Raw genomic sequence first — 27,410 nt, 5'->3', positions numbered from 1 at the left:
GTAAGGCGGTCATATACACAGACTCATTAAGTGTTGTGAAAACATTGATGTCATGCTTCAACCACAGAAATCCAGTAATTGCAGATCTTTTCTCTCTCCTCTGTACTATTTATGCCTCTGGCCAACATGTAACGATATGCTGGGTGCCTGGACACAGAGGTATTGAAGGTAACGTCCTGGCAGACCGAATTGCTACCTCCTTAGACACTAAAGCTTGCAACATGTCCGCAGCCGTTCCCTTCTCAGACCTAAAGCCATACTTACGGAAACAACTCAGAACCTACTGACAGCATAAATGGAACTCTGAAACCCTTAATAAACTCCACATTGTTAAGCCACATTTAGGATACTGGCCATCACTGACCAAGTCCAGACGAAGTGATGTCCTATTCTGTCGTCTCAGAATAGGGCACACTTACGGCGTCCAGTGGCGGTGAGCGTCCAATGTGTAGTAGATGTGGGGAGACACTCAGTGTTCAGCGTGTCTTCCTAAAATGCCGCGAAACACAAGCCGAAAGGAAAAAACACTTCCCTTTAGCATACAGTCAGTGTATACCACTTCACCTGGCACTGTTTCTAGGCAGAGAACCGCTATTTCACATGCAATCTACCTTAGCCTTTTTAAATGACGTTGACACGCTCCACGTTTTCTGTGCAAGAAATTCGTAACACGGCCTCTTGCGAGAGGCCACGGTTGTGATGTGAACCTTTGTTATAGCACATGCCTCCAGGCCCTTGTACTCAAGGGACCAGCTGAGGCTGTTGTGCTATTTGTCAACAACAATCACTTGTCCATTTTTATTCATGTAACGCTATTACACCATTGTTGTACATCCTATACTTACAGCATACCCTACTTCAGCCATTCTCATATTTTTATTCCTTGTGTATTTTATGCAACTTATAGCTCTCAGTTTTAGGCCTCTCTACAGCCACGTCACATCAGCCATTTTTCCATTCAGTACTCATCACCACTTCCTTGGCGCTCTTTGGCCACACTTGGCCCTTGCACCAATAAACACTACATATCATCATCATCATCATCATCATCATCATCATCATCAAGCAACGTAGTCTACTGTCTAGAATGTGCCACTTGTAGCAAACAATACATAGGTGACACTGGACAACAAATTTTTACAAGACTCAACGGTCACCGCGCAGTTACAAACCACAATTTACCTAAAACAGTAGCCAGCTATTTCAATGAATGTGGTCACGTATTCGGCAAAGCAAGGCTCTACATGCTGCAAACAAATTTCTGTTCGCCTCACGTGAGGAAGTATACGGAATCATACCTCATACACAAGTTTAAACGCCTACCCTCGACGGGAATTTATTTGGCACGTGGCAACTTAGAATCTCTAAAAGCTGTAACTTAAATCTGAAACTCTCATATCATCAACCAAGGCCCAAAACACATTTTCCCACCAGCTAACCTTAATTCCCTTAACCTCACCTATTCCTCCATTTCCAATTTTTCGTGCATACTGCTTAATTTAATATACTCTTTCACGTTTTTACGCATATATCAACTATACAATCCATTTTCCCATATACACCTGCCCTCACCCGCTTTTACTCTTGTCACCCTCCTATTTATAATTTCGGTTTCAGTTCTCCCCCCCCCCCCTTTTTCGGTGTTCTTTTTTTTAAACACCCTCACCAACACATTCCAAAGTCCCAGATGCCAGGATACCTTTATGAGCGCCTCATTCACAGAGGGTGTCACCACCTCTGTATACCGCTGTGACGACGCCTACGTTGAGCTACTTTTTCTGTATTTAGAAAAATAAAGCTGGATTTTTTAATGCAGTGTGTTTGAGAACATCATGTCAACTTCGAGAAAAGCAACTGCAACAACAGTTCAGACAAAATTGGATATATCTTCACAATATTTTGCACAGCTGATATAAAAAGATGCTCAGTACCCCATCTTCAGCCTCTGTAATTTATTTATTACATTTATTACATGCTAAGATCAGGTGATGCAAGTTGGTCTTAACCATTTCTTTCTCAATAGCAGTTTCTGACAATATTTCTCCCTGCAAGGGGTTGGGGAGGGTTGGTTGGGGAGGGAAGGGATGCACCAAGTTTCTCTTTTCTTTTTTTATGGGAGTACTAATTTAAAAATTGAGTTACATGTCTGTGCCACACAGTCCAATCAAAATTAGATGGCTTGGTTTTCTGATGCAGATGTCCCTTCCTCCGCACATGCCCTTTATTGGTAGCTGCACACAGTCTATGCAACCGGCAGGGACATCAAATTGTGGAAGAATGTCAAAGCCAAACAGAATTCTCCTTTCATTTTTTTATAATATAGGTAGCACTTGGTCTGTGCATGAGTTCTTGGTTAGAAGAGAGCTTTCAGTTTTGACAGCTGCTTAATATTGATGGTTGAACACCCTTGTGTAGTTGATGCTGGAGGATGTGCATCAGCAGGAGCTGATATTGTCTTTCAAAAAATGGTGATGCAACTTTCCTCTCATGGTACATAATTTTCTCATTTACAGGAGCCCTGTTCGAGGCAAAACTTGATATCACAGAATAAGCATTCTAACTTAGCTTGCCTAAATTTTATAGTTAATGCTCTAATTATTGGATAAAAAAAAAGCCATTATGCTAGACTAGAGCCAGTTTCTTGCTTTTAATACGAGCAGACATTTAGTATGCCAGAAATTGATCTAAACGAATGCTAGAGACTCTCCCACTATGTACAGGGGTGTTTTTAGCAGCTGGTCAAGGCTAATTAATCTTTTACATTTGCAAGAATAGTTACACTGCATATTTTTCGTTAAAAAACAAGACAAGAATTTTGTCTGACAACTTCTGTAAGTTTTTTTCTGACGAGAAATAACCCAAACGCACAAAAAGCCAGTAAATCTGAGACAATGTAATAATGACACTGCTGCTACATTCTGGGAATGATAGAAACCATGAAAAGAAAGTTCAAAAATATTTTCTGCTTCAGTTTATACTGTTTCAGAAAGATGAAAGGAAGCTTAAAGATGACGGGAAAGATTGTAAGATATGTACAGTGTAACAAATTAGACAAGGTTCATTCTATGCCATCTGTCCCAACCTTGGTGCTCAACCATCAACAATTTATCTAAAAAAAAAATGCGTCCTTTGATAGAACACGAAACGTCAAGTGGCCAGAGTTTTTTTCAGCCCAGAAAAGATAGATACAGTTAAACCTTGATATAACAAAGTCGGTAAAATCAGCAATTTGCTTCATTGTATCGAAATTTCGTTCTATTGAAATTCGACCTTTTATGCAAATAAGTACAGTTGCTCATCGATTTTTCTTGCATGGAAAGGGGCCGCACAATTTTCCGAATTATTGGATTACTGAATAAAGCAAGTTTGAATAAGAAAATTCATTTTGATGAATTTGGGAGTCGGCAACGAGTGATACAGTTTCATGCCACATAGACAATATCTTCAGATCGGCGGTACTAATTAGGTGAAGCCAGTCATGCTTTCGCGTGCATTCCTCCCCCGTGGCTGATAGCGTCGCCTGCACTAGGACAGTGCTATCATGAAAAACGCCGGCAGTGGAGAATGAACGCTTCGTCTTCCCTCTCGCTCCAACAAGTCACTGAAACTTGAGATTACACAACCTCCCATACTAAACGCATGGGAAGGCAGCTTACATGATGCCACACCGTCTTGGCACGCCCATTCTTTCCGCACGTGGCAGATTACCTCCAAAGCAGAGTGCGCGGCTGTGTATGCGCGCAGCCACGGCTGAAACGCGCAAGAAATCGCGAGCACACCAACTTTAGAACGAAACTAGTATAGGAGATACGTAATGAATACTGTATAGGAACGTGAGGGCCAGGCTAAGAGTGTGTTTGCCATTACCTGTGTCAATTTTTTCATTCTGTGTAACCAAAAGTAAACTATTGTGTTCGTTTTATGATATTCGAGAAGAGAAAAAAAACCTGACGCTGAAGATGTCACCTCCAAAAAGCCAGAAACTGGAAGGGTTAGGAGATTTAATGTCATTTCTATGTTAGTTTTCAACTTTAGATTCAGAAAACGGGCGCCCGTTTGATTTGGAAGCATCTTAGAATTGGGAAAATACTGTCAAGTCAATCAGGGGTGTGTATTAGCATTTTTTTCTGCATCTTGCTTAATTCGACCCACTGAGTAACTCGATCTATTTTTGTTAGTCCCTCTAGGGTCAAATTAAGGGAAATTTACTGCATTAACAGGTACCAAGGTTAACTTCGTTGCACACTATAACGAGGCCTGATAACTGCATACACTGTCTCTTGTGTGTCATGTGCTTAATTTGATGCTTGCCAAAATTTTTGCTTGTGCTGTATTTTGTGAATTTTACTCTGCAACAGCTGAAAATTTATTTCAAGCTAATTGCAACATTTGTAATTACTAGTTTGTAAGAAACCCAAATACAAAGCTACCTTTTTCATGTAAGCACTGCTTGGCTTTACTGGATTGTGCACTTTAAACTCAGAGTATCATTACATAGTGATAGTTTGCCGAAGGTGAATTTTGTCATGTCGAGACATGTCTGCTGGGTTGTTGCATGTGAAATGTCATATGGGTTTTTGTGCATATAGCCACCCTGCATAACTTGAAAGCAGCCTTTAGATGGATAGCTGTGGGCTTTGTAAGCATCAGTAACACTTCAGGAGTAGCATCATTGAAACTTGAATTCACTGTGTCGTTGCCTCTTTGTGCTGCTTTTTTAAGAAAAATGACTGAAAGGAACTTTCACCCCATATACAACATTACTTAAGTGCCTATTTGCTATGGTCTGCAAAAACTATTCTTTGCACTCTTTACATTTGACACCTGCTGTTACATATGGGTTTCTAATATTGTGCAGATTTTATATGACTGCCAAATGTTGCTGTCTGTTGTTTTGGTTTATGTGTCCCAGGAGTGTTTAGGCATCATTATGATGTGTATGTTTTAGGTTGGTAATAGCAAACAAAGGCACCCTCTGCGAGTTCGCAATGCCATTGCCTCGCCCTGCAACATTGCCCTGAGCAAGCAAAAATCTTCTGCGGTCCAAAAGCCTTCAACATCTGTGAAGATGCAAACTGTATTAGTAAGGAAACGTCCAGCTCCATCAGCAGTAGGGAAGAGTGCTGCTGGTCTGTCACTGAGAAAAGGTGTAGTCACTTCAGCAGTAAGCAAGCCTGCTGTTCCTACACCAGTGAAGAAGTCTGTGCCTTCATTAGTTGGGAAGAAGCATGTAGTCCGTTTATCAGCAAGACAGCATGTACGTCCCTCAGCAATTCGGAAGAGTGCTGCTGCTTCGTCAGTGCGGAAGGGTGCCAGTCCTGCACTGAGAAAGCCTGCGGCTCCTCCAGCAGCACAGTGCCAAAGTTTGGCTGAATTTGTGGGCAAATTCCACAGCAAAACGCCAACAAGGTTTCGACGGGCACCAAAGGACCCAGGTGAGTAGTTGGCAAATAGGGTGATCTGTCTTCCCTAAAATAAATCTGTTCTTTGGACGTTTTAATTTAAATCACTGACTGCAAGGTTTGAAGTTCTGCCATCTTATTGATCTTTTAAAATTTTTTTTGCTATGCTGCTCCAACATGCACTTTACCCTTGTTACAATAGTGCTTGGGATAGAACTCCTCATGGTGCTTTGCTGCATGAGCACAATGTTGCAAGTTCAATTCCTGGGCTGCAGTGGCTGCGTTCTGACAGAGGCGGGTTTCAAAAACGCTTGTTTACCATTTTTGGAGTACATGTTAAAGAGCTTAGGATAATCTAAATTAAATTTAAGCCCTCTGCCTCCCTTGTCTGCGAATGGCTTCAGAACATTGAACCCCCCTCTCGCTTGGAGCTTGCACCCAAGGTGTTTGCTGATGAACGCCGTCTTACTCTGCCATCAAATGCAGCTGCATCATAGTTGCTAATGCTGCACTTGGCATCTATATATTTCACATGTGATGTACATTAGGGAGAGGAAATGGTGTGGTATGGTGTTAGTGAAAGGCTACAGTGGGGAATGAGTTTGCAAAGCAGGACTGTAACATTCCAGCATTCAGTGCCTCATTGAGCAATTTAACAAAAAGTTACTTTTGCAGCCTCCATTCCTCTTTTATTTTTTTTCTATGCATGTTTTCCTATGTGCAAATTGATTACACTTGAAGGGGGTTTTGTAACATGCCAAGAAAGCATGTTGGGTGTCACCGATAGCATCCTCTTAATGCAGCAATATCATGCACATCATGTAACAGACATATCGATCTCCAGTCATCAATAAAAAATCATTGATTAAAACTGTAAGGTGGCATCGTATTGCAAGTATTGCAACAGCACTGTGGCATGGCATTTTACATCCATTTTAATTATCATTCAACCTCATGACAGCCATGAAGGAGGTGTTGTAAACATGAAAATGATGCCATCAGCAGGCAGAGCATAAGGCTTGCCAACTTCCACCTCGCAGATGCTTTTGTAACCATGGAAACAATGCCATCAATGAGCTGAGCAGGCTTGGCAGTCATGAGATGCCAACTTCCGCTAGGTAGCATCATTTCCCTGTTGCTATTGAACACTGCAGTTCTCATATTATGGGGGAGGGAAATCTGGCATCCAGAGCTGCTAAAATTTGAGTTGAGGGTAACTCACATTTTGCCTGTATTGAAATTTCTGCAACAGATAACTTAGGTTTGCTTGCATTATCATTTCTTTTACTGCTCCTTTTTACTTGATGTGAATATATCTAAAGCAAGAAATGGTGTCCTTAGAAAAGTGTTGCAGGGCTGCTTTAATAGGACACTAAAGGCAAATAATAAGTTAAGCTTAAGGTCATAGATTAGTGCTCGAGAATCTCTAAGGCATCAATATCATTGGGAACAGAGCCTTGGTAATCTAACAATTGAGGTAAATGGAGGACATGATTAGAGACTCCTCCGGGACATTCAAGTACTTGCCTGATGGTGAAGGCACTCCTTATTTAAATTCTGTCACTAATACTCAACCACTTATTTTAAAAACATCATTTTATTGCAATATAGAATGAAAGAAAATACTACTTGTCCAGTTATATTTCATTTTCAGAAAAAGAAACTCATTGACATTGCCCCTGACAATGATGCCTACGGTCGAAAGGTTTCGTTTTTGCTCGACTCTATATTGTCTGCGTTTTCCCATTTCAGTGGTTTCGTTATCGTGTAGTGCTGCACTGGTTTTGCTGGCTTGCAAAACTCGCACAAACTGCAATTAGTAGGGGATTTCACGTCTGTGTAATGTTGCAGGGAGCCTGAATGGTCCATGCCACTTGACCCAAAGCAGCTGCTGTAGTGAATATACCTGTCTTGGCTCGGTTTCTCCATGGCCGCGCATTTTTTTTCTGTGCAAAAAACTGTACCGCCATCTGTCGGGCATTGTTTTACTCACCGTTGGCATCAAAGTGCAGTAATGGCATATGTAACATTACCACCCCCCCGGTTGTGTTCCGGGAGATTTGAATTGCGATAAAGGTATTTGGACCCTTCAGATGCAATTTTCTTGTAAACTAAGTATTTTCTTGGCATGAAACAAGCGCTGTGAGGTTTCTGGAATGGTATTTGAACAGTCCACGTCAACTTAGTATTTGCCTTTAGTGTCCTTTTAAATATACGTGCCAAGAAGCTTGAATAGAGATTGAGAAAACAAGCTTGACTGGCAATAAAACTTGTCGATACATATATGGGATGGTGTAAACTAGGGATATTATGGTGACTGGATATTGGCAAGAAGCTGCCATTCTTTTCCTTGTAAAACCTTCTGTCATTAATTCCTCCTCGAACTTGTACCTTGTATGAAGTGCAGTGGTGTCAAAGAATAAGCACAGTAAGAGAAAGTGAGTTAGGTGTTTATTTTATTCTGGCACTATTAATTTCAAATCATGCCTATGTTCAGGTTCTGAAAGCCTTCTCAAGGTAGTGGCTTTCAAAGCTTTGTTTGTTGAAGTGCTCTGAACTTGTAGAGGTGAGCCAGTGGCGTATATGTTTTGATGCTGCGTGGTCACCACTGCATAACACCAAAATTCTGTGCAAGTTTTCTTCCAGATTTTTCATTGGTTTTCAGTGCACTTCAAGATTTGCTGGTAGCCGCCATATGTTATATTTCCTCACCTGTAAATAAATAAAGCACCTGTTATTTTTTTCAGCCTGTGTTTGTAATTGAAAGGTTTTGTTGTGTATGGCTGTGCATTAAAGGAGCTCTGCAACACTTGAAGACCACCATTCTTGCTCTAGGCCCTTTCTTAGCAAGTCAAAGAACAGCAAAAGGAATTATGGTAATTAATGCGTACAAAGCCATGTTATTCGTTGCAGGAACTTCAAATACAAGCAAAATGAGAGTAATTCTCAACTCTAATTTTCGCAGCTCTGGATATCACATTTCACTCTCCTATGATGTAGATTGGTGCTCAATAGACACATAGCATCAATGTTATGTATAAAGGAAGTTCGTGCGCCATGGTTACCAAGCCTGCTCAGCGTGTTGATGGCGTTCCCATGGGATCTGGGATCGGGTAGTGTGTGGTCAGATCTCAGAAGCCACGGTGTCATTTGTATGGTTACAACAGCTTCCTAGAGGCGGCTGTTGGCATACAGTGTTCTTTACAAGTTGATGCATCGTTTCCATGGCTGCAACACCTTGCCCGTGGCTGTGTGATAATGGTTGTGAATTGTTATACTATAGTTTCTTTCTTTTGTAGTACTTTCAGTATCGTGCGGACATCAATCATGCATTACATATTTAGCTAATGATCATAGTGCCACTCGTTGATACTATGTCTGTCTCGTGAAATCACATCATGATTCTGCTATCAGTGCTGCTCAGCAAGCTTTCTGAGGAGCGTTGCAGATTTAACGTTATTGCTCCAGTTTAATTACACTTTGCTGTAACAATGTTGGAACTCTAGACCAAAGCTTTCTGACACTGAATTTAGCAACTTGTTCAACAAATCTAATTGCTCTTTAAGACTTTATGCCCCATTTTTGTAGTGTGCATAAATGAAACTGTTAGTGTTAAGTAGCATTCTTGTCATATGCGTATTCAAAATGGAAGATCCACATGATCATAATAATTTTTAACATTTTTGTGCCAGAAAATGTCCAGCATCATTTCTCAAGAAATTTGTTAGAAGGGCTCTTTGCTATAAATTGCAGCTGGAAGAGTTTGAACATCATTTAAATTTTTTTTGGTGCTTATCTTGTGTGACATGCCTATGATGTCTGTAGTGCATATGAAGAATAGTATCTGAATGTATCATTTTATATTATTGTTGGTTCCACCCTGGTCAGGTGGACAATGCCAAGGCTTGGCATTTAAAAAGCCCACAATTCCTGTGACTCCAAAACTGGCTACACAGCTGCGATCACGAACTGTTTCCTTGAGAGACCAAAAGCGAAAAGAGGAACAGTAAGATATTTTTTATGTCATTCTTTTCTTTTGTTACAGTGCTTGACACGGTAAAGTAGAGCTAGCACTTAACAGATACTTTATTGCCAGGTGACTATGTTTTTATGTACAGTAGACTCTCTGTAAGCGGAATTTCCGCTTAAACAGAATGGCCTTATGATTGGCTGGTTTTGCAGGCAGTGCAAACAGAAGCCCATCAAACAGAACCATATTTTTTTCAAACTCCAAATAAACGAAACTAAAAATATTGCTGGAAATGAAACTGAGCAGCCAATTGCAGCGGCATCACTGTTAGTGCATTTCTTTTCGATCTTTCTCGTCAGTTCTCAACGTTACTGCCAAGGTGGCGTTTGTTGGTGCTGTGGTTAATGTGGCTCTATCATGATCGTGGCTTGCTGTGGTTTGTGTTGGTCAGCTGTGAGTTAGCCTCAGTGTTTTTGGTGGCAGCCTGCACAGTGCGCTCACGGTGGAGACTAAAATCAAATTTATCAATGATTTTAAGAGAGGTTGCTTCACTAAAATGGCATTTTCTTTTTTTCACACAGTGACTTGCCTTTTCATTCTTTAAAAAAATTATGTTTTATGCTGCTCGCCCTAGTCAGCAGCTGCGTGCGAGTTGAAACTTTTTGAGAGGAAGCTTCCTAATCAGATTTGCCACACCTGTTATCTGTCGTGGACAGTGAAGTAGCTGCCCCTTCCAATAGAGCATCTTGTATAGGCTTGAGCTGAATCTCTCGGTAAATGAAACTAGTGATAAGTGGAACTTGTTGTTTCACTGGTCCCTTGAAGTTCTGCTTTATAAGAGTCCACTGTATTGGCAATAGAAAGCAATAATAACGAAATTTTCACTGTCAGTTTGAGTTATCACAAGTATGTCATGGCATTTGCACAAAATTTTGCTTTTATACAAGTTTATGTCTACAAAAACTTCAGTTTCCTTCTGTAAGTTATACAAACTCGTACGTGCAGACTATTCCAATTTTTCTACAAAGTTCAATAATTTAGGCAAATTCTACGATTTTAAGAGTGTTACATATGATAAAAAAAAAAAGAAATTTTGCTTCTTAAAAGTCTTCGAGGTACTGATCAGATGGAGCAATGCAACAGTGCAAAAAATGCATCCAGAAACCTTTCATTGGGCATATTGAATGAACCAAGATCTGATGTACAGTGGGCACAAGTAAGAAACATTCGAGTTGTTGACATATTGCCGAGGTTCCTCAGGATCACAGAGATAATGCTGGGGATCGTGTTGATTTTTCGTAGTAATGCTTAATGCGAATGTACATTTAGTACTGTAAATAAGGCGCGAACAGAGTTTCACTCTTCAGTTTTCGACCATACCCTTAGAAGTCATCTGATGATGAAAGAGGGGCACCTTCTTTGTGCCAGTTTATTCAGACAAGTTCTGGAAGCGGGCAAAATAGGCAAGAGCAAGGTCACTAAAAAGTACTCTGTGATCTGAATACAATGTGTTGTTTGTTTGTCTTTGGTGTTTCAAGTTTGTTGCTGCTTGTGTGCTGCATCTAAAGATAAATCACCAGTGATAAACTGCATAGGTATCCTAAAAGTCTGTGCTCATGACAAACTATTCAAAATTATGCTGATCAAATACACTTGTTGGAATCTGTCAGATGAAGCATTAGTGAAGCGGTTCATTAAATGGTAAAGAACTGCGATGCATACAGTTGTGTTTGCTTTCATCCTATGCAATATGTTATCTCATGCAGTGTTTGTTTATTCACCACAAAGGCCAGTACATTAATCTTGTGCAATATTTATATTTATGCACTTCACTGCTTATAAGCTATGCCAATATGCAAACACCAAATCAGGCAGATGCACAGCGGCAGCTTCTAGGCAGCAGTGTCATGGGGACAAGCGCAATGTGTAACGGGAACGTATCAACAAGGTTCTACTGTATGTCCACCTATGTAATGGCCGACGCAGCAAGAAGCCATGCCAAACCCAGGAGAGTTCTGTTAGGTGGTGCAAAAGCAGCAGTGAGAAACGGCTCTTTGCATGATTTGAAGGTGCAGAAATTCATTGCCCAATCTCTTGCCTGCCTGATAACTGCCACTGGAGAGGGAAGTTGTATTTGGCACCTTGTCGTCTGTCACAACCATCAAAACCCTTTTGTCTGATCTTGTTTATTTTTCTCCGCTCCTTTTGTCTTTTTACACTAAAAAAAAAAAAGGATGGATTGTAATGTTCCTCAAGAGGCATGAAGCCTATGTTAGTCTTAGCTTGCATAACCAATGTTGCCTTGTACGTGAGGCCACCTGTTAAAATGTTTGTTTGAAAGAGCTCCTACTCTTATTTGTGTCCAGTCCTGAAAGGCTCATGCAACACAAGCTATGTTTTTAGTTGCATTAAGGGTAAACCTCCTGTAAATGTTGGTCATCTTTCTGCGCTGCTTTAAATGGCTGTGAAGTACTTCATAAAAAAATTGGGAAGAAGAATGAAGGCTAGGTATTGGACATGTTATGATAATGGCAGGCTACAGCGATTTTACCAAATGAATTTACGAGGAAGCTTTAGCTTGGGACCAACCCTGGTTTCCATATTCAGACTCGCATAGAAGGCAATGCAGTAGACTTAGGCTAATTTGACTCTGGTTAATTAGATTTTTCGGTTCATTCAATCCTGACCAAAGGTTCCAGCTGGTGCCCATGCATTTCTGTGGGCCAGAACTTTTGTTATTTCTATCCTAAAATTGGCCTTTGCCAGAGAATACGGACTTGACCGGTCAGCATGAACGTGCCTGACTTCGATAGCGACCCCTTTATTGACGCAGTGTCTGTCTCAGCGGAGCTTGGGGGACAGCCTGTGCGTTGAACACATGTCATCTCCTTCGAAAATGCCTATTTTCAGCCTGCCTTAGGAGGATTTTCAAGCAATAACTGTAGCTCACAATGTCTGATTATGGTATCTACTGGAGCCTAAAGTGCACCTTTTTTTCTTTTTATTTTTTTCTAGAAAATTTCCCCTTATGCGGTCACTGAAACAATTTCAATGAATTTTGTCACATTAAAGAAACAAGCCTAATTTCCCTTCTATTGAATCAGAATTCTTATTTATGGCCTCTGTTTAGGGCTGCCTTTTTTTGTAGTACTTATTCTCACCTGCGTTCAAAGATTATGTATTTAGAAGCTTCATAAGTAAATTCTTGGAAATGGAACTGCGCAAGAACACAGAACACAGTAAGTGGACACACACCCAATATCACACATGCAATATTGTGTGTGTGCCCTTTGCTTTTCCATATTCAATAATGCCATACCAGCCAGCCCAAGTCACAGCTCTCATAACTAAAGCTTCCTGTTAAGAATATAAGTAATGATTCTCACTTTTCTTTTTCCCACTTTTTTTTTTTTTACATGCTGGAATTCTTATGGTCCTCTTGTTGATAGGGCATTTGGTGAAGAGCCAAGAATAATTTTTGCTTAACTTATGCAGTGTCAACGTTTGTGCCAGCAAGCCAAAGAAGTCAAAGATAGAGGCAGTGCAAGTCAACACATGGGCAGCACCTGTGCCAAAACTGGCATTGCATGCCATAAAGGCTGAACAGAACTCCTTGGCTTCAAATCTTGCATCAAAGCCACTGCAAACAAAGCTTGCCAGGACTGTGAGGACTCCATCTTTTTGTATTCTTTTGCTTCATTTGCTGTTTTGTCTTCGCTGTGGCTATATATTCCTATAACTGCTTCAGTTTTGTGTTGCTTGGTAGCTGTGCATTGTTTTCCTACAAATTTCCAAGTTGCTGCTTTGATGTTCCCTCTTGCAAACACTAGACAGCTTTGCTACATTGCTCTGTATGATGGCATTGTTTGTTCTTTTGCACTTGTCTCCGCAGTTAAAATTTTAGGGTTTACAGTAAGGCCTCGGTCATACTCCTGCCAACTTGTGGAAACAAATGTTACTTTGTGAAGCTACTTGATGTTGTCATTGCACTGGTTTTCTTCTTACATGCCTCCAAACCCTACTCCTTTAGGCAGCATCAAAGCAGGTGTCAAGAAGGGTAACAGTTGCCAAGTCTCCAGCGTTTGCACTCAAGTTACGAAGTGAAACGTGGAAGCAAAGAAAGCAAACGGAGAAAAGCACTTTGTACATGGTAAGCTCTACCATAAAGCTAATTGTGTAACAGCTTCTCTAGAGACTTTGTTCTTGTGTGACACTTTCACATGAAGCAGGGATGTGCTTGCCATGATTGTTTCGTAGGCATACTGAAATAATGTTTTCTGTGAACATGCTTAACACAGTGACATATTATATGAACTGAATGTCTTTGCTTTCTTCCTTGACAGGTGGGCGCATGTAAGCTCTTTGGCTGGCATGCCAAAAATTTTTCTGTTGCTCTTGCATGGATCTGTACACTTTCTGGTCTTTCGCTTTCTCCTCCTCCTTCTGATTTTTTTGTTGTAGTTTGCCTGTCATCTATCCTTAGCCACCAATTAATGAAATAATTATGTGTGACGGTCCCAATACTCTCTCTTCTGTGTGTCACTGATGTAACCCCATGCATGAATAAATTGCTCTTTTTTTCCCTTTGAGCATAAGAACTTGGCATTTGCATGCATCTGACTCTTGTTTGTCCCACTTGTGCATACCTAACAAGATAATCTTTATTGTATTTGCCATTGTAATGTCGGCAGCAGCTTAAAGTAAAGAGAATTAGGCATTTGTATTTGTAGGCATGTCCCAAGACCTGATTTTTACATGTCTTTTAGTATGTTTTCATGTTGTGCTGGTGCAAATATTTTGTATTGTATGGGGCATGGTTGAGCGCATACCTCTGTGCTTTTTTTTTTTTTACAAATAAAAAAAGTTCTACTGATCTACATTGAAACTTCGCTGAAATTGAAGTGCTTATTATGTAGGTTCATTTCAAAAGTAATTATGCTGAATCCATATGTTCACATTAAACATTACGTATACAGTTATGCCATAACAGGACGTGTAACAGTGGATGTAATTCGTCAAAAGTGCTGTAGACGATGTTTTGGCTGTGGAAGCACAAAAAGTGTACAGGCTAAGTGTGAAGCACTATGGAGAGTGGCGCATGACCTATGATCAAGAAGTTTTATCTAGATTTTGTTCCTGTCATGACCAACAAAGGGAGCATCATAGTCTGTGCCCAAAATAGTACAAGGGACTTTGTTCTTTCAGCACTGGTGAGTTTGAGTGTGACAGACCAATTAGCCCAAATAACTGCCTTGTTTGTTGCCTAAGCTTTTTTGATATGGAAGTTTTGGTGCTGTGACACTGTCAGCATATCATGATATCTGCGGGGCTTTAACTGTGCTTCCCTTGTGTATTATGTGAAAATAAGTGTAATAGGCAAGCAATGGCTAAGGATAGTATAGGGCGAGTCGGGCTGACCCACCTTCTGATGCACAATGACAAACGCACACAGGCCCTGCATGGCATGCACCCTTGTTACCAGAGGGCGTATCACAATTCTTATGACTGATAAAATATATTCCAGGTTTTCTCATTGTAGGGTGCAATTGCAGTGAGTGAGTGAGATGCCACACGTAAGATTCACAGGAGCTTGTGGCTGCTGTGCTCTAACCCTTTCAGGGTCAATGACGTAAATATACAGCATCACGAACAAGTCCAAAATGGTCTATGCCTATATTTATGGTGCCGTCTGTACGTTTAAGAAGCGTGCCAATTTTCTAACTTTTTTTTTCCTGGCATGTGCTGCCGCTGTGTCGGAATACAGGGAATTTTTTTCTCGTGCCTCCCTCTCTTGGTTTTAATTGCGTGGTTTGTTTTAGAGCTAGTTTGTTTGTTCCGGTGCTTCTGTATACTACCGCTCGCGCATTGGTGCATGTGCGGACGGGTGTTGTTTAGTTTGGGTTTTATTCCGCGGGTGGTTTCAGCTTCTTGTGCTCGCGAAACTGATGGCTATCTCATTACTAATCGCTCAATGGGTGACCGTTTTTTACTCACTTGTCTATTGCTCACAGAGGTGTGCATAATGAAGGATGCAGCTGTGCATGCGTTTCCTTTCTCTTTGGAGACTCGCTAAAACTAATCGTCTCTGGTTAGCGATAAGATGAAGATTAGCAGAAGTTTGTTGCATGTTTTGCTTTTTTGACGGGCACACAACCACACAGTTTTCTTGAGCGCGCTCACCTATGCAGTTCGATTACGCTATGGACATAAATATTAGTGTAAGAGCAGGAACATTTGAGACTTGCGAAATATTCTCATGCGCGCACATTCTAGGCCTTGAACTATGTGTACAACAGTCAATCAAATTTTTAATTCTTATAAGTTTATTCCCCTTCTTTATTGTCGTTATTCATGAATACAGCACATATATACCAACACAAAATATTTTTTTCTCACTTTATGGTCACCCTAGAAAAATTACGGTAAATCTTTTTCGAAATAGGTCCCTTTGAAGAATTTATATCTGCAATAAAAAATATCTACCCTGGGCAGTCGCATATGGCAAAAAAAAAAAATCGACCCTGAAAAGGTTAAAGATAAAGAGGACGCAGAACACAATTTTGTAAAATTTCTCTTAATATGGTATGAGCTTTTCTTGGTTTTTGGGATTCAATGTGTGAATCCGGCATGCCGCTTATACATTTGTTACTTAGTCATTGGCATGTGAGATACTGCATTGCAGCCTTCATGTGCTGAACCATGTGGCATCTGCACATTCATTTCTAAAATTTATTTATAGGCTACACCTTGAAAAACTGCTATTAAAAAGTAATAGTGCATTAAGTACATTAACCCTTTGAGGGTCGAATTATTTTGAAAAAAACTTTCCCAGGTGGTCAAATTACTTTATTGCGGTTCTTGAATGTACAAAATGTATAAAGTCGGGAATAAGTAGTAAAAAATAATTAGGAACAGTATTTTGGTGTCGGCATCACTCAGAACTGCCAAATGTTCAATAGTATTTCCGAGCATGGTACTCCTTGAAACACGGGTCTACGCACAGCGCCTTATCGCAATCTGCACATCTAAAATGCGTGTCTGTTCTCATGGAGCGAAGAGTTGTGTTGGTGCACACGACATCTCTGCGTGCGGCTGCCTTGGGCAGAGGTCTGAGGCACCCTCTCGCGTAAGCGCGTTGCAGCAGAGAGCGTAAATACCTCGTGAGCGGTGGTGATAAACAACCTAAGAGCAGCGACAATCAAGATAGAAATCAACTTCCCCCGCCTCTGCAAGAGCGTGCCGACAAAGAGAAAAACCACGTTTCGCGCGCCTTCATTGCGATCACGCGGCGGAACCGAAACCGCGAAAGCGCGTTGCTGCAGAGAGCGAGAATACCTCGCGAACAGCGCTGATAAACAAGCTAAGAGCAGCGACAATCAAGATAGAAATCAACTTCCACCGCCCTGCAAGAGAGTGCCGACAAAGAAAAAGATTAACGTTTCACGCGCCTCCGTTGCGATCACGCGACGAAACCGAAACCGCCAAAGGGGCGTTGCCACAGTCTGAGCGACACGCTGAACCTAGCAATCAGTTCTGTTTATCTCCCCAAAAGGTAGCACCAATTTCAAACGCAACTTGTAAGTGCTAAGAGGTGGCAGCACCTCTCGGTGAGCACGCATCGTCATTATGGCGCGAAATTTCAAACGGAGGGTCTGAACCGTACCCGTACGGCAAAGACCTTGTGGGACAGAAATCCGCCGCCGTACATGTACGGCGAAAACCTTCAAAGGGCTAAGGCCTTGCACCTGCCCAATGGCTATGGAAATGTTACACCAGCAAATTTCCTTCCTCTGCTCTCTTGTGAAATATCTCTGCTTTCATCTATTTTTCTTTATATGTATGTAGAAACCCCATTGTCTGTCAAACCATAGCACTACTGTGTACACACTTCTACCTGCACTCCCCTGCTGCCGCCTTGTCACCACACTCGCGTGCACAGAGTGCACGCAACATCCCATAAAATTGTTGAGGTTCGTTTATTTATACCAAAATAATATGCGAGCACTGGAGTGCGTGGCCTGCGGTACATGTAGGAAGGATGCTCTGCTGCATGCTGTACCTTCTAACTGCAGCCACAATAAACCTCTATATATTCGCACCCTACGAAAAACTTGTAATGATGCATTTCATATTCATTCATTTGCAAGGACTAAGTCCTCGCTTAGGCCTTGCATGCACTTCCGAGGCAGTACGACCTTCTACAGGAGTAACAGTTATTGATACAAAGGGCTTGCCATACATGAACCATCTTGTATGTTGCAGTGAAGGATATTGATAGTGGTAGGGGCGAATGTGGTACACATGAGGAAATGCCAACTATGAACGGAAGGCTTTAGTTCATTGAGTAGCAGCATCTTCTTTTCTTTCTTTCTTAAGTGACTTGATGCTGAATTGTAGCCAATCAGACACACGATTGTAGACACGCGGTGTAAGAAATCCAGTGGCAGTGCTGTCACACACATGGGACACCAACATGCAGAGACCGTAGATGGAGGAAGGGGTTGGACATAGCACGGGCCTAAAGCAGAGAGCAGTCATGACTGCTGCATTAATGCATTTTGTTATGCTATCAAAATCTGGTTGTAATAATTGTACATGGACGTTGTGAAGAAGTTACAGGGTGTCTTAACGAAGACGATGAAGGGACGAGGGTGGAGAATAAAGAAGATGGCTGACACCATAGCCGATCCCTACTGTGTATTATTACAAATAGGCGCAGCCGCATTTTTTCTGTGTGGACATTCAAGTCAAGATGTGGGTGGACTTCATCATTGGAGCAAATCAATGCGGTGGCATCCGAATCTTGACTGCAATGCCTCAAGATGAAGATGAACAAGCTCTTCCGGAAGTAGTGAGCACTGACGCATTGGTCTCCTATATAAGCGCTAAAACAAAGCTCATTTACAATGATTTAGTTGGGAAAGAAAAAGTGAAGCTGAATATGAAACTTCAAGATTATGAGAAGTTTGTGCTGACTCCAATGCGAAACTGCGCGAAGCCTGCTACCGTTGCTTCGTCTGACAGTGGCGTCAACCTGCTCACTAAATTTCTTGTAGTGCAACAGGAACATAACAGACATCAAAATGAATTAACGCGTTTGCTTGTAAACGTGATTGAAAGAGGAATGGACAGGCCGAGTCTCGAATACGTGAAGCCAGACACGTTTGATGGAGATTCCAGTAGTCCCAAGTCCTGGCTAACACTTTATGAATATGCCTGCAATGAAAACTACTAGCACAGTTATGAAGATAAGCGAAAAACATGCAACTATTCCTATCAGGAATAGCCAAGAGTTGGTATGAATTGTTTGTCAACGCTCACAGCAACAAGCCATGGATGAAGTGGAAGGAGAATTTTCTCGGCTCCTATGGAGAGAACAAGGTATTATTATGGGATAAAGCTATCGCATTCAAGTACAGGTCTGGGTCTACACTCAGCTATTTTTATGAGAAAAGGAGGCTACTCGAGCTGGCTGACTCAGTCTTGCCCGAGACGTCTGTGGTTCTGCTTATCATTCATGGTTTGAGTTCGGACCTTCAGAAGCAAATACAAGTGAGAGGGACAAAAACGGTTGAAGAACTTCTTCAGGGAATTCGAAACCTCTACCTACAAAACTCGGTACCCCAGCGGCAGCCCATGATGCCTGGTGCAAGGTGCCGAACTGCCAGCTGTTGAAAGATGCCTGCTTGCAAGCTGGAAGTCTTCCGTTTCTGTGTCCTTTTGGACTGACCAAGGAGGCTCAAGCCAACATGAAGAGTCAGATGCTGCGACAAAAAACTAAATAAAGAGGCCTTTGACTTCCGCCTGAAGACACCAAGAGAAGCTGTTTATTTGTCGCATGCAAACCTCTTGTATATATCTGATTTTGTTAGTGGAAAGGATAGGAGCGCATTAGTTGACACTGGAGCAAGCATCAAAATTATAAATGCCCGTATTGCTAAGACTGAGAAGATACAACAGGGACGGGCTGTGGAAGTACATGGATACGACCTAAGGTGAGATATTCATGATAAATGGACATGTTTAACCATATCCTGTCTCTGCAACAGTGTTGCTACGCAGGCGCTAGTACTCGACGAAGTACCCTATGAATCACTCCTATCACGTCCAGCCATCAGTGCACTTCGCCTTAACATCTACTGGACTGGAGAAGTAACTACGGATGAAAAGCGGCTCAATCTCAGCGTGCAACTTCTTTGAGGAGCCTACAGCAGCCATCGTCATGGGAAGATGTTAAGAGGCTTTACCCAGAATTGCTATGCTTGAAGGGATATTCCAAGGCAACTACAAAGTTCGAGGTACCATTTAAGTTAGACGATACTACAGTGGTCAGAAAAAAGCCATATAATATTTCACGAGAGAAGAGAATGTGGCTAAAGAACGAGCTTCAAAAGATGTTGGATGCACAGATAATCCGTCCATCCACGTCTACATTCGCATCACCCATCACTATTGCACCTAAGTAAGATGGAAGCCTCAGACTCTGCATGGATTACACGTAAATTAATAAGCAAACAGAGCTTTTCTATGCCACGAATAGACTCTATCATAGGCGAGACGGGTAGCTGCGGAGTGTTTTCGCGTATTGATTTATGTAAAGGATTTTGGCAAGTTCCACTTTCTGAAGAATACAAGAAATACTCTGCCTTCATAATGCCTTTTGACATCTATGAGTATAAGCGACTCCCGTTTGGATAGAAGAACTCACCCGCTTGGTTCCAGAAGATGATGAATGACGTCTTGCAACCATTCCTTGGGAAGTTTTGTAATCTGTACATCGACGTTATAATAATTTACTCTCGCAATGTGGAGGAGCACTCAGAGCATCTTGCTAGTGTACTACAAGCACTGAGTGATGCGGAGCTCAAGATTAATGACAAGAAAAGTGAATTTTTCCAAAGAAAAGTTGTGTTTCTAGGTAGAGTATTTGATGGCCAAACCAAGATAACAAAGCAGGAATCAGTCGAACTAATCTCAAAAATGCAGAAACCGTATGACCTACACTCTTTGCGGGTATTTCTCGGTTTTGCGGGGCATTTTCAGGCTTTCATTAGAGATTATGCCACAAAAACAAAGTACCTTACAGAAATGACTGAGAAGAATGTGCCATATCAATGGACAGCAGAGTGTGATTCCGTTTATCAAAGCCTTGTGAGCATCATTTCATCTGACCCAATTCTGATGCTTCCAGACTTCAAGTTGCCCTTCAAGCTGAACACCGACGCTTCTCATTCCGGCATAGGCACAGTGCTTTACGAGAGGGATTCAGAAGCTCCATGGAGCCAGCAACAAAAAGTCGTGGGATATTATTCGTATACATTCTCGAAAGCACATCTGAATTACACGACTATTGAGAAAGAAGCTTTGGCAGTCCTAATGGCCGTATGCTATTTTAGACCTTACCTGGATGGCAGGGGCTTCACGCTCTTTACCGATCACCAAGCCTTAACGTATATCCTTAACCTCGCAGAGCCTAGAGGAAAAATTGCGCAATGGGTAAGTGAACTCCAGCAGTTTGTGTTCGTGGTCCATCACAGACCTGGAGAACACCTGAAGGATGCAGATGCACTTTTCAGACTTGCGGTAACTCCAGATCAGGACACTGTCAGCGCAACTCTGTTGTGGGAGGGAACTGAAGAACTGGAGTTCCACGATGTAAAGTTCGTAGTCCCGGAAACAATGGTGCCTCGAATTTTGGAACTTTATCATGACTCCTCGGACTCTGGTGGGCACGACAGGTTCTGGCGAACTTATCGCAAGATTCTTCAGCATTTCTCTGGTGGAAACACTTGAAAGGCGATGTCCAGTGGTACGTCCAGTCTTGCCATCAATGTCAAGTCCATAAAGTAAAGTACCTTCAGAGAACAGACGAGATGGTCCTACCTCGACATTCTGACATACGGTTTGAAGTCATCCAGGTGGATTTTGCAGAGTTTAAGAAAAAGGCTACAGAAGTAATAAAAACAGTCCCTCCTAGTGGCAATAGACCAGTGCACTAGAATAGTGGCCGCACGACCAGGTAGGGAAGACGCAAATAGTGTGGTTGTCCTTTTGAGCTGAGAGATCTTTAAGAATACCAAAGTAGTAATATCAGACAATGGACCAGCATTTGTAAGCAAGCGTCTGCAAGGATGGGCGAAGGAATGAGGAGTTGTTTTGCAACACTGTGTGCCCTACCATCCTGCAGGAAATGGCATGGCTGAAAGAATCATACGAGACTTGAAACAGTTCATTTCCATGTATCCCAGTTTCAAAGGTGGATGGAAGTGCTGCTTGGAGGCTGCTGTAGCTCATCACAATCGATCGCACACTGCGAGTATTGGCTGTAGTCCCTATTTCGCAGCATTTGGAAAGACACTGGTGCTCCCCGCTGAACAACAGCTTGCTATTGCTGACCGCCTGCAATTGTGCGAGAAGCGGAAAACAGCGGAAGCCTACCAGCAATACCGCGAAGACATGAAGAGGCAGTTCGACCACCGCCACAACACGCGCATACCCTGTATACAGCTGAACGATTGAGTACTCGTCAGAGAAGGTCTTCCGGTTACGAAGCAGATGTACACGGGACCGTATTGCGTGGTGCAAACTGCAGTGCAAAAAGGTGTTCTCAAGAGAGTTGGTTACGTCAACAATGACGACGTGCTCGAGTTTGCAACCATTGGGAACATATCTATGTATCATCCCAGGAGGGATGAGTCTTCAAAGAGGGGGAGTGTACGTGGACGCTGGGAAGAAGTTACAGGTTGTCTTAATGAAGACAACAAAGGGACGAGGGTGGAGAATAAAGAACACCCTAGCCTAGCCCTACTGTGTATTATTACAATAATGTGTCTTCATTGGCTGCTATAGGGCAGCTATGCAGCATAAAGCAAATCTACTTTGATGAAGTAAGCTTCTGTAGCACCGATGAAAAAGATTCTCTTGAATAAATGCCCATATATAGCATAAGCTTCTACTCCAAGTGTGCAGCACTTAGACCCAACCTTGAATATTTTTATGCAAAGCATATTACGAGGGCTCAACCCAGCTCCTCAGGCGCGGCGGTGACCATGAAATCACGTGACACCGTGACGTCACGACAGAGGAGAAGTGGCTTTGGCTCAACTCTTGCAAGACGGGCTGGGTGGGAATCGAACCAGGGTCTCCGGAGTGTGGGACGGAGACGCTACCACTGAGCCACGAGTACAACGCTTCAAAGCGGTACAAAAGCGCCTCTAGTGAATGCGGTGTTGCCTTAGAAACGCGCTGTTTCTAAGGCGTGCGTCTCTTGCTCAGGCGCACATTTCGTTGCCGCGCCGAACGCTGCTTTGCTCGACGCTCACCGCGTCCAATGCGGGGCGCGTAGTCGCTGCCCTGTAGCCCATTGTCTTACACCCCTTGGCGGGTCGACGGGAACGCTGTCGCGTTCCACTCTTGAAGGCGAAGAAGTAATGCATGAGTTGTTTCTTCGTCTAGCCGAACCAAATATAGCCAAGCAACAGCAGTTCACCAGGCTAAACAGTGGTTCAACAACTAAAATAAAGGCTAGTATGCTTCGCATCCTGGGCTTAACCTTACCTAAGCCACAGCCATTTTTTTAATATGTTCACTGAACTTCTTTAGGTGAGGTAAGACTTTGATAAGTGCTGTGCAAGAATTGCAATCAGAGAAGTCATTAACATAGTTGTTTTTTTTATATTGTTCATAAGGCATCAGTTAGAGTTGGGCTGTCTATAAAGCTTAAAATCTTTAAAGAGACACTAAAGGCAAATATTAAGTCAACTTGGACTGTTAAAATACCATTCCAGAAACCTCGCAATGCTTGTTTTGTGCCAAGAAAAGACTTATTTTCAGAGAAAATTGCATCTGAACGGTGCGAATAGCTTTAGTGCAATTCAAATCGCCACTCCTGAGCGTGGGAGTGGTGACATTGTATATGCTATCTCCGCCCTTCAAAGACGTCTGTATGTAAAATGGCACCCGACAGATGGTGCTACGGTTTTTTATGCAAATGCAAACGCGTGGCCATGGAGAGACCAAGCCAAGACAGACCGTTGGATCTACTGCTATAGTTGCTTTTGTTTAAGCGGCGTGGTTCATTCAGGCATCTCGTGGCATCATATAGATGTGGAAATCTCTGCTACTTGCATTTTGTGGGAGTTTCGCCAGCCGGAAAAACCGGCACAGCACTGTATACAGTAATGAAACTACTAAAATGCGAAGGCGCTGCAGAGTCAAGCAAAAATGAAACCTTTCGACTGCCCACGTCGTTGTCAAGTATGATGTGAATGAGTTCTTTTTTCGAAACATTGACTAGCACTAGACAAGTGGCGTTTTGTTCCGTCTTATAATGATATTTTTATTACGAGAAGTTCAGTACTAGCGGCAGAAATAAAATGAGGAGTGCCTTCATCATAGGGCTGGTACTTGGATGTCCCTAGTGAGCCACTTTAGCCACTAGGGACATCCACTTTAGCTTGGCTTAATATTTGCCTTTAGTGTCCCTTTAAATAAAAGAAAAAATATATGTATTTCAGGTTTTTTCTTTTCACAAACGTACCTTTTTATTCAAAACTATTAGTTGCAAAGCTTTCAAATTTTGCAAAATAAGGGAACCAATACCATGCTACATAGTTGATACCTAAAAGTTAGATACTTAAAAATATTAGGGCATACATACTGTTTTTTTGCATAGTTCAACTGCCACTCTGACATGCTTTTTAATTGTTTACTAAATTCTCATTAGCTTGCAGATATTCTTTCTAGTTCCAAACCTGTACGAGGCACTAACTAAAATGTTTACAAAGTTTAGTTCACATTCACACAGATGTTTTCCAGAAAAAAGTAAAAGTGTCCTAAAATTGCATTCTGAGAAAAATGCATATGAAGTGCTGTCAAACTTCTTGACTCATCAAAACATCCCAGGATTACTCTCTCATGGTCAACATTACGGTAGCCTTTCTCTCTGTTTCTGCGGTCCTTCCTTAGCTGTTTTGCTACAACGTTCAGTTTGAAGGCACTAGTTTTACCTGCTGCAAGTACATGGATAGAGTGCAGATGTAAACACGCGAAGAAAAGGTCCAGGAGTGACCCCTAGATCTTTACCATACTTGCACTGTAGTGATTGCCCTAAAACTTGTGTTTTCGTGTCAGTCATAGCCTTGTCCCTATCAGTAACACTGGTAAAGCCACAAAATAGGTGCATGACAGCCGCGAGGTACACTTCAAAGTATGCAGGCCATCATCAACAAAAGAGGAGTGCACAAGAGCTAGAGACCTCCCTAATGACTGTAAGATGCACTACATCGAAAAAGAAAGTCTCAAATACAAAAGCAAGACGTGTGTTGAACACAAGTTTATCTTATGCGATGAAAATTTCGTATGAAATCGAGACTCGATTTTGGGGCATGCCCACTGTCCGGTTGACAGACCAAAACAATGAATGCAACAAGTGTTTTAAAAATTGCGCAGTACCAAAAGTTTTTTTTTTTTTTAAGCTAAAAACATGCACCATGAAAATAATGCAGAATCAGAAAATTTATATTTAGGACCAACGAAAGTCTCGCCTCACATTAAACAAGTTATTATCGGTTGTGTTGTTTAGTCAAATATCATTGATATTTTAGGTGGCCGACAACAATCTGCCATTTACGCAGAACACATGGTAAATGTGCGTCTTTCTCAAGTTCGAGACAGTTTGGTCTTCCTATTCTGCTTGTTGCACAACAAAGTAATTTTATCCAATTATTTATCTTTAAAACTGCCAGTTTCAGGTAATAAAATGACATTGAATAAAGCTAAAAGTTTTATAAACGACTAACAGGCTCCAGTTGTACGTTCTGATTGAAAATAAATGCAGAAAAAGAAATGATGGCCAATAATAAAAGGTGCACATGAAAATGCAATTTCTCGAAATTACCCACAAAATGTATCTGTATCATGAAATCAGGCGTAATATTTCAAAAAGAATAATGTCTTGTACCCCATGTCTCGCCTTGCTTTGTGAAATTTTAATGGCTCCGAGCTGAACACAAAAATTTTTCTGCTAGAATTATTGTGGGATTGTACTTCACTAAGTGTAAGAGTTAGCGACAACTTTTAAAATATAAATTGAAGGAGGTCGACTTGGCTTTAAACAACCATTTTGTACTGATATTCAAAAATAACAAAGAATATTCCATCGGGGATTGACAAACGGTTTTGTCGATCGTTGTAGCTCTACATAGTTATAAAGCATAGCTCTACAGCTCTACAACTATGTAGAGCTATGCTGACGTAATTGCTGACGTTTTTGTTGAAGTCCTTTTGTGCAATTTTAATTGGCATGTTTTACTTGATGATTAAAGCGCTTGTCTTTTTCGGTCTTGGTGCCTGGCACTGGTATGCAAGATTGTGTGTGTTTGGCACATTTACTGTACCCTAAGCATTGCCAAGACATTTGCTGCCACTATTGTAGTCGCCATTGGGGTGACCATCTGGGTTAGGTGCTTGCGTGCTTACCAGCCAAGTTGGAATTGTCCAGCGAAGGCCAACTTCAGGATTGAAATAAGGAAAGCATGGGCCCATAGAAATGTACGAGTGCTGGCGAGGACCTTTGGTCATGATAGAACTAACGGAAAGGTTGAATTAACCGGAGTCGAATTAATGGAAGTGTGCTGTACTTAGATTATTTCTGCTGCCAGTGTAAGTGAAATTTTTTTCTCCAAGTTTTGTTTCTTCCAGATAACCTGATTTCTTGGACATTGTGCAGCAAATTGTGTCGAGAATGGTTTCTGTCTTTTATGCTTTTTTTAGTCTTAGACTTTTTGCTGCAAAAGCCATAGAAAACCTGGAAAAGTCTCGGAATTTCGAAGAAAAGAGTTGCTCGGTGCCCTATGGCAGAACACTGCAACAATTAAGATCTGTTGTGCTGTTACTTCTGAATGCCTGATGACAGTGAATATGGATCAGTGCTGACAGCTGCATTAGAAAAAGCAATCGGTATGCTGACAAAGATAGGGCAGAAAACAATCTTTTGCAGTTTCTTGGCTGTGTGCTGCTAGCTTTTGCATTTGTTTCAACTTCAAACCTTCATATGTAGCACACACTGATGTTAGGAATGCATCTAAAATTTGGTCAGCCATGCCTTATTTTATTGTGTATTATAATGCAATAAAGAAAATGAAAAAATGCAATATAGGAGGTATCAAATAGCAAAGCGATTTGCTCACAGCTCAAAGTATGTATTCTGGTAGAAAAAAGGACATACTCAGCCAGAGTAACTTGAAGGAATACATCCTTGTTGTGCATGTGTGTTCTGGCCAACAGCTTGGTTCAGGTGGCTGACAGATGATAAGCCAAATATGCTCAGCTCATGTTATCACACCGATTATATGTTTGCAAATTAATGACAGTTGCAAAGCACATTTGCAGTTTAGCATTGTTTATAGCTGTGTACCTGCACGGCAAGCGGCAAATGAACTATCAATATTGACAGGAGACTTCTTGCTTGCCTGTCGAAGGTATCATGCTTACATTTCTCCCACATATGCCTTATTATTGTCTTTATGTTTACTTTTTTGCCAATATAAGTATGTAAGGTTATGACAATCATCGGATGTGTCAAAGGTATTTTTGTATCGGATGCTATTTCAATATAATGAGGTTCAGCTGCATTAGTAATAGCGGCAATGAGCTTCTAAAGGATGATGTATACACTTTTATTTCTAGCAATTGAGTAAACTGTTTAAATCGGGACACTACTCCATTGACATTGCTTGGTATCTCTTCTCATTTAGGAAGATAACCTAGTTCAGGAAAAAGATGAACAACCCTGTGGACAAGAATTGAAAGAGGAGAAAAATTTAAAGAAGGACAAAAGCAAAAGCAAGACTGGTGAAGCTGCTTTGCAGCAAAAGAAAGGAGCAAATACCAAGCTGGAGGGCACCAAGAAGGAAGTTACCAAGAATAAAAAGAAAAAAGAGGTATGTGCCTGCCACTTGGTACATTGAGACATTGTTTGTTCCCCTCCCTCTTTTTTTAATGTGTTCTCAGTAGTAAATTTGCCATCTACATATTTA

The 27,410-nt window shown here is 41.5% G+C and overlaps 1 protein-coding gene across 3 annotated transcripts in view; it reads left to right on the top strand.

The window, feature by feature from the left end:
• LOC139054096 (targeting protein for Xklp2 homolog) overlaps positions 1-27,410 on the top strand; it is a 94,547-nt gene that overhangs the window by 20,032 nt on the left and 47,105 nt on the right. For all 3 annotated transcript variants that reach the window (XM_070530626.1, XM_070530625.1, XM_070530627.1), the window contains 5 exons: positions 4,949-5,435; positions 9,291-9,408; positions 12,868-13,036; positions 13,403-13,522; positions 27,129-27,314. In XM_070530626.1, the coding sequence (XP_070386727.1) occupies positions 4,949-5,435; positions 9,291-9,408; positions 12,868-13,036; positions 13,403-13,522; positions 27,129-27,314 (1,080 nt within the window). The remainder of the gene's footprint in view (positions 1-4,948; positions 5,436-9,290; positions 9,409-12,867; positions 13,037-13,402; positions 13,523-27,128; positions 27,315-27,410) is intronic.

The sequence above is a fragment of the Dermacentor albipictus genome, chromosome 1 (assembly GCF_038994185.2).
Source record: "Dermacentor albipictus isolate Rhodes 1998 colony chromosome 1, USDA_Dalb.pri_finalv2, whole genome shotgun sequence".
Taxonomy (NCBI): domain Eukaryota; kingdom Metazoa; phylum Arthropoda; class Arachnida; order Ixodida; family Ixodidae; genus Dermacentor; species Dermacentor albipictus.
The sequence above is the reverse complement of the archived record's forward strand: the minus strand, read 5'-3'. Positions and strand labels throughout refer to the sequence as shown.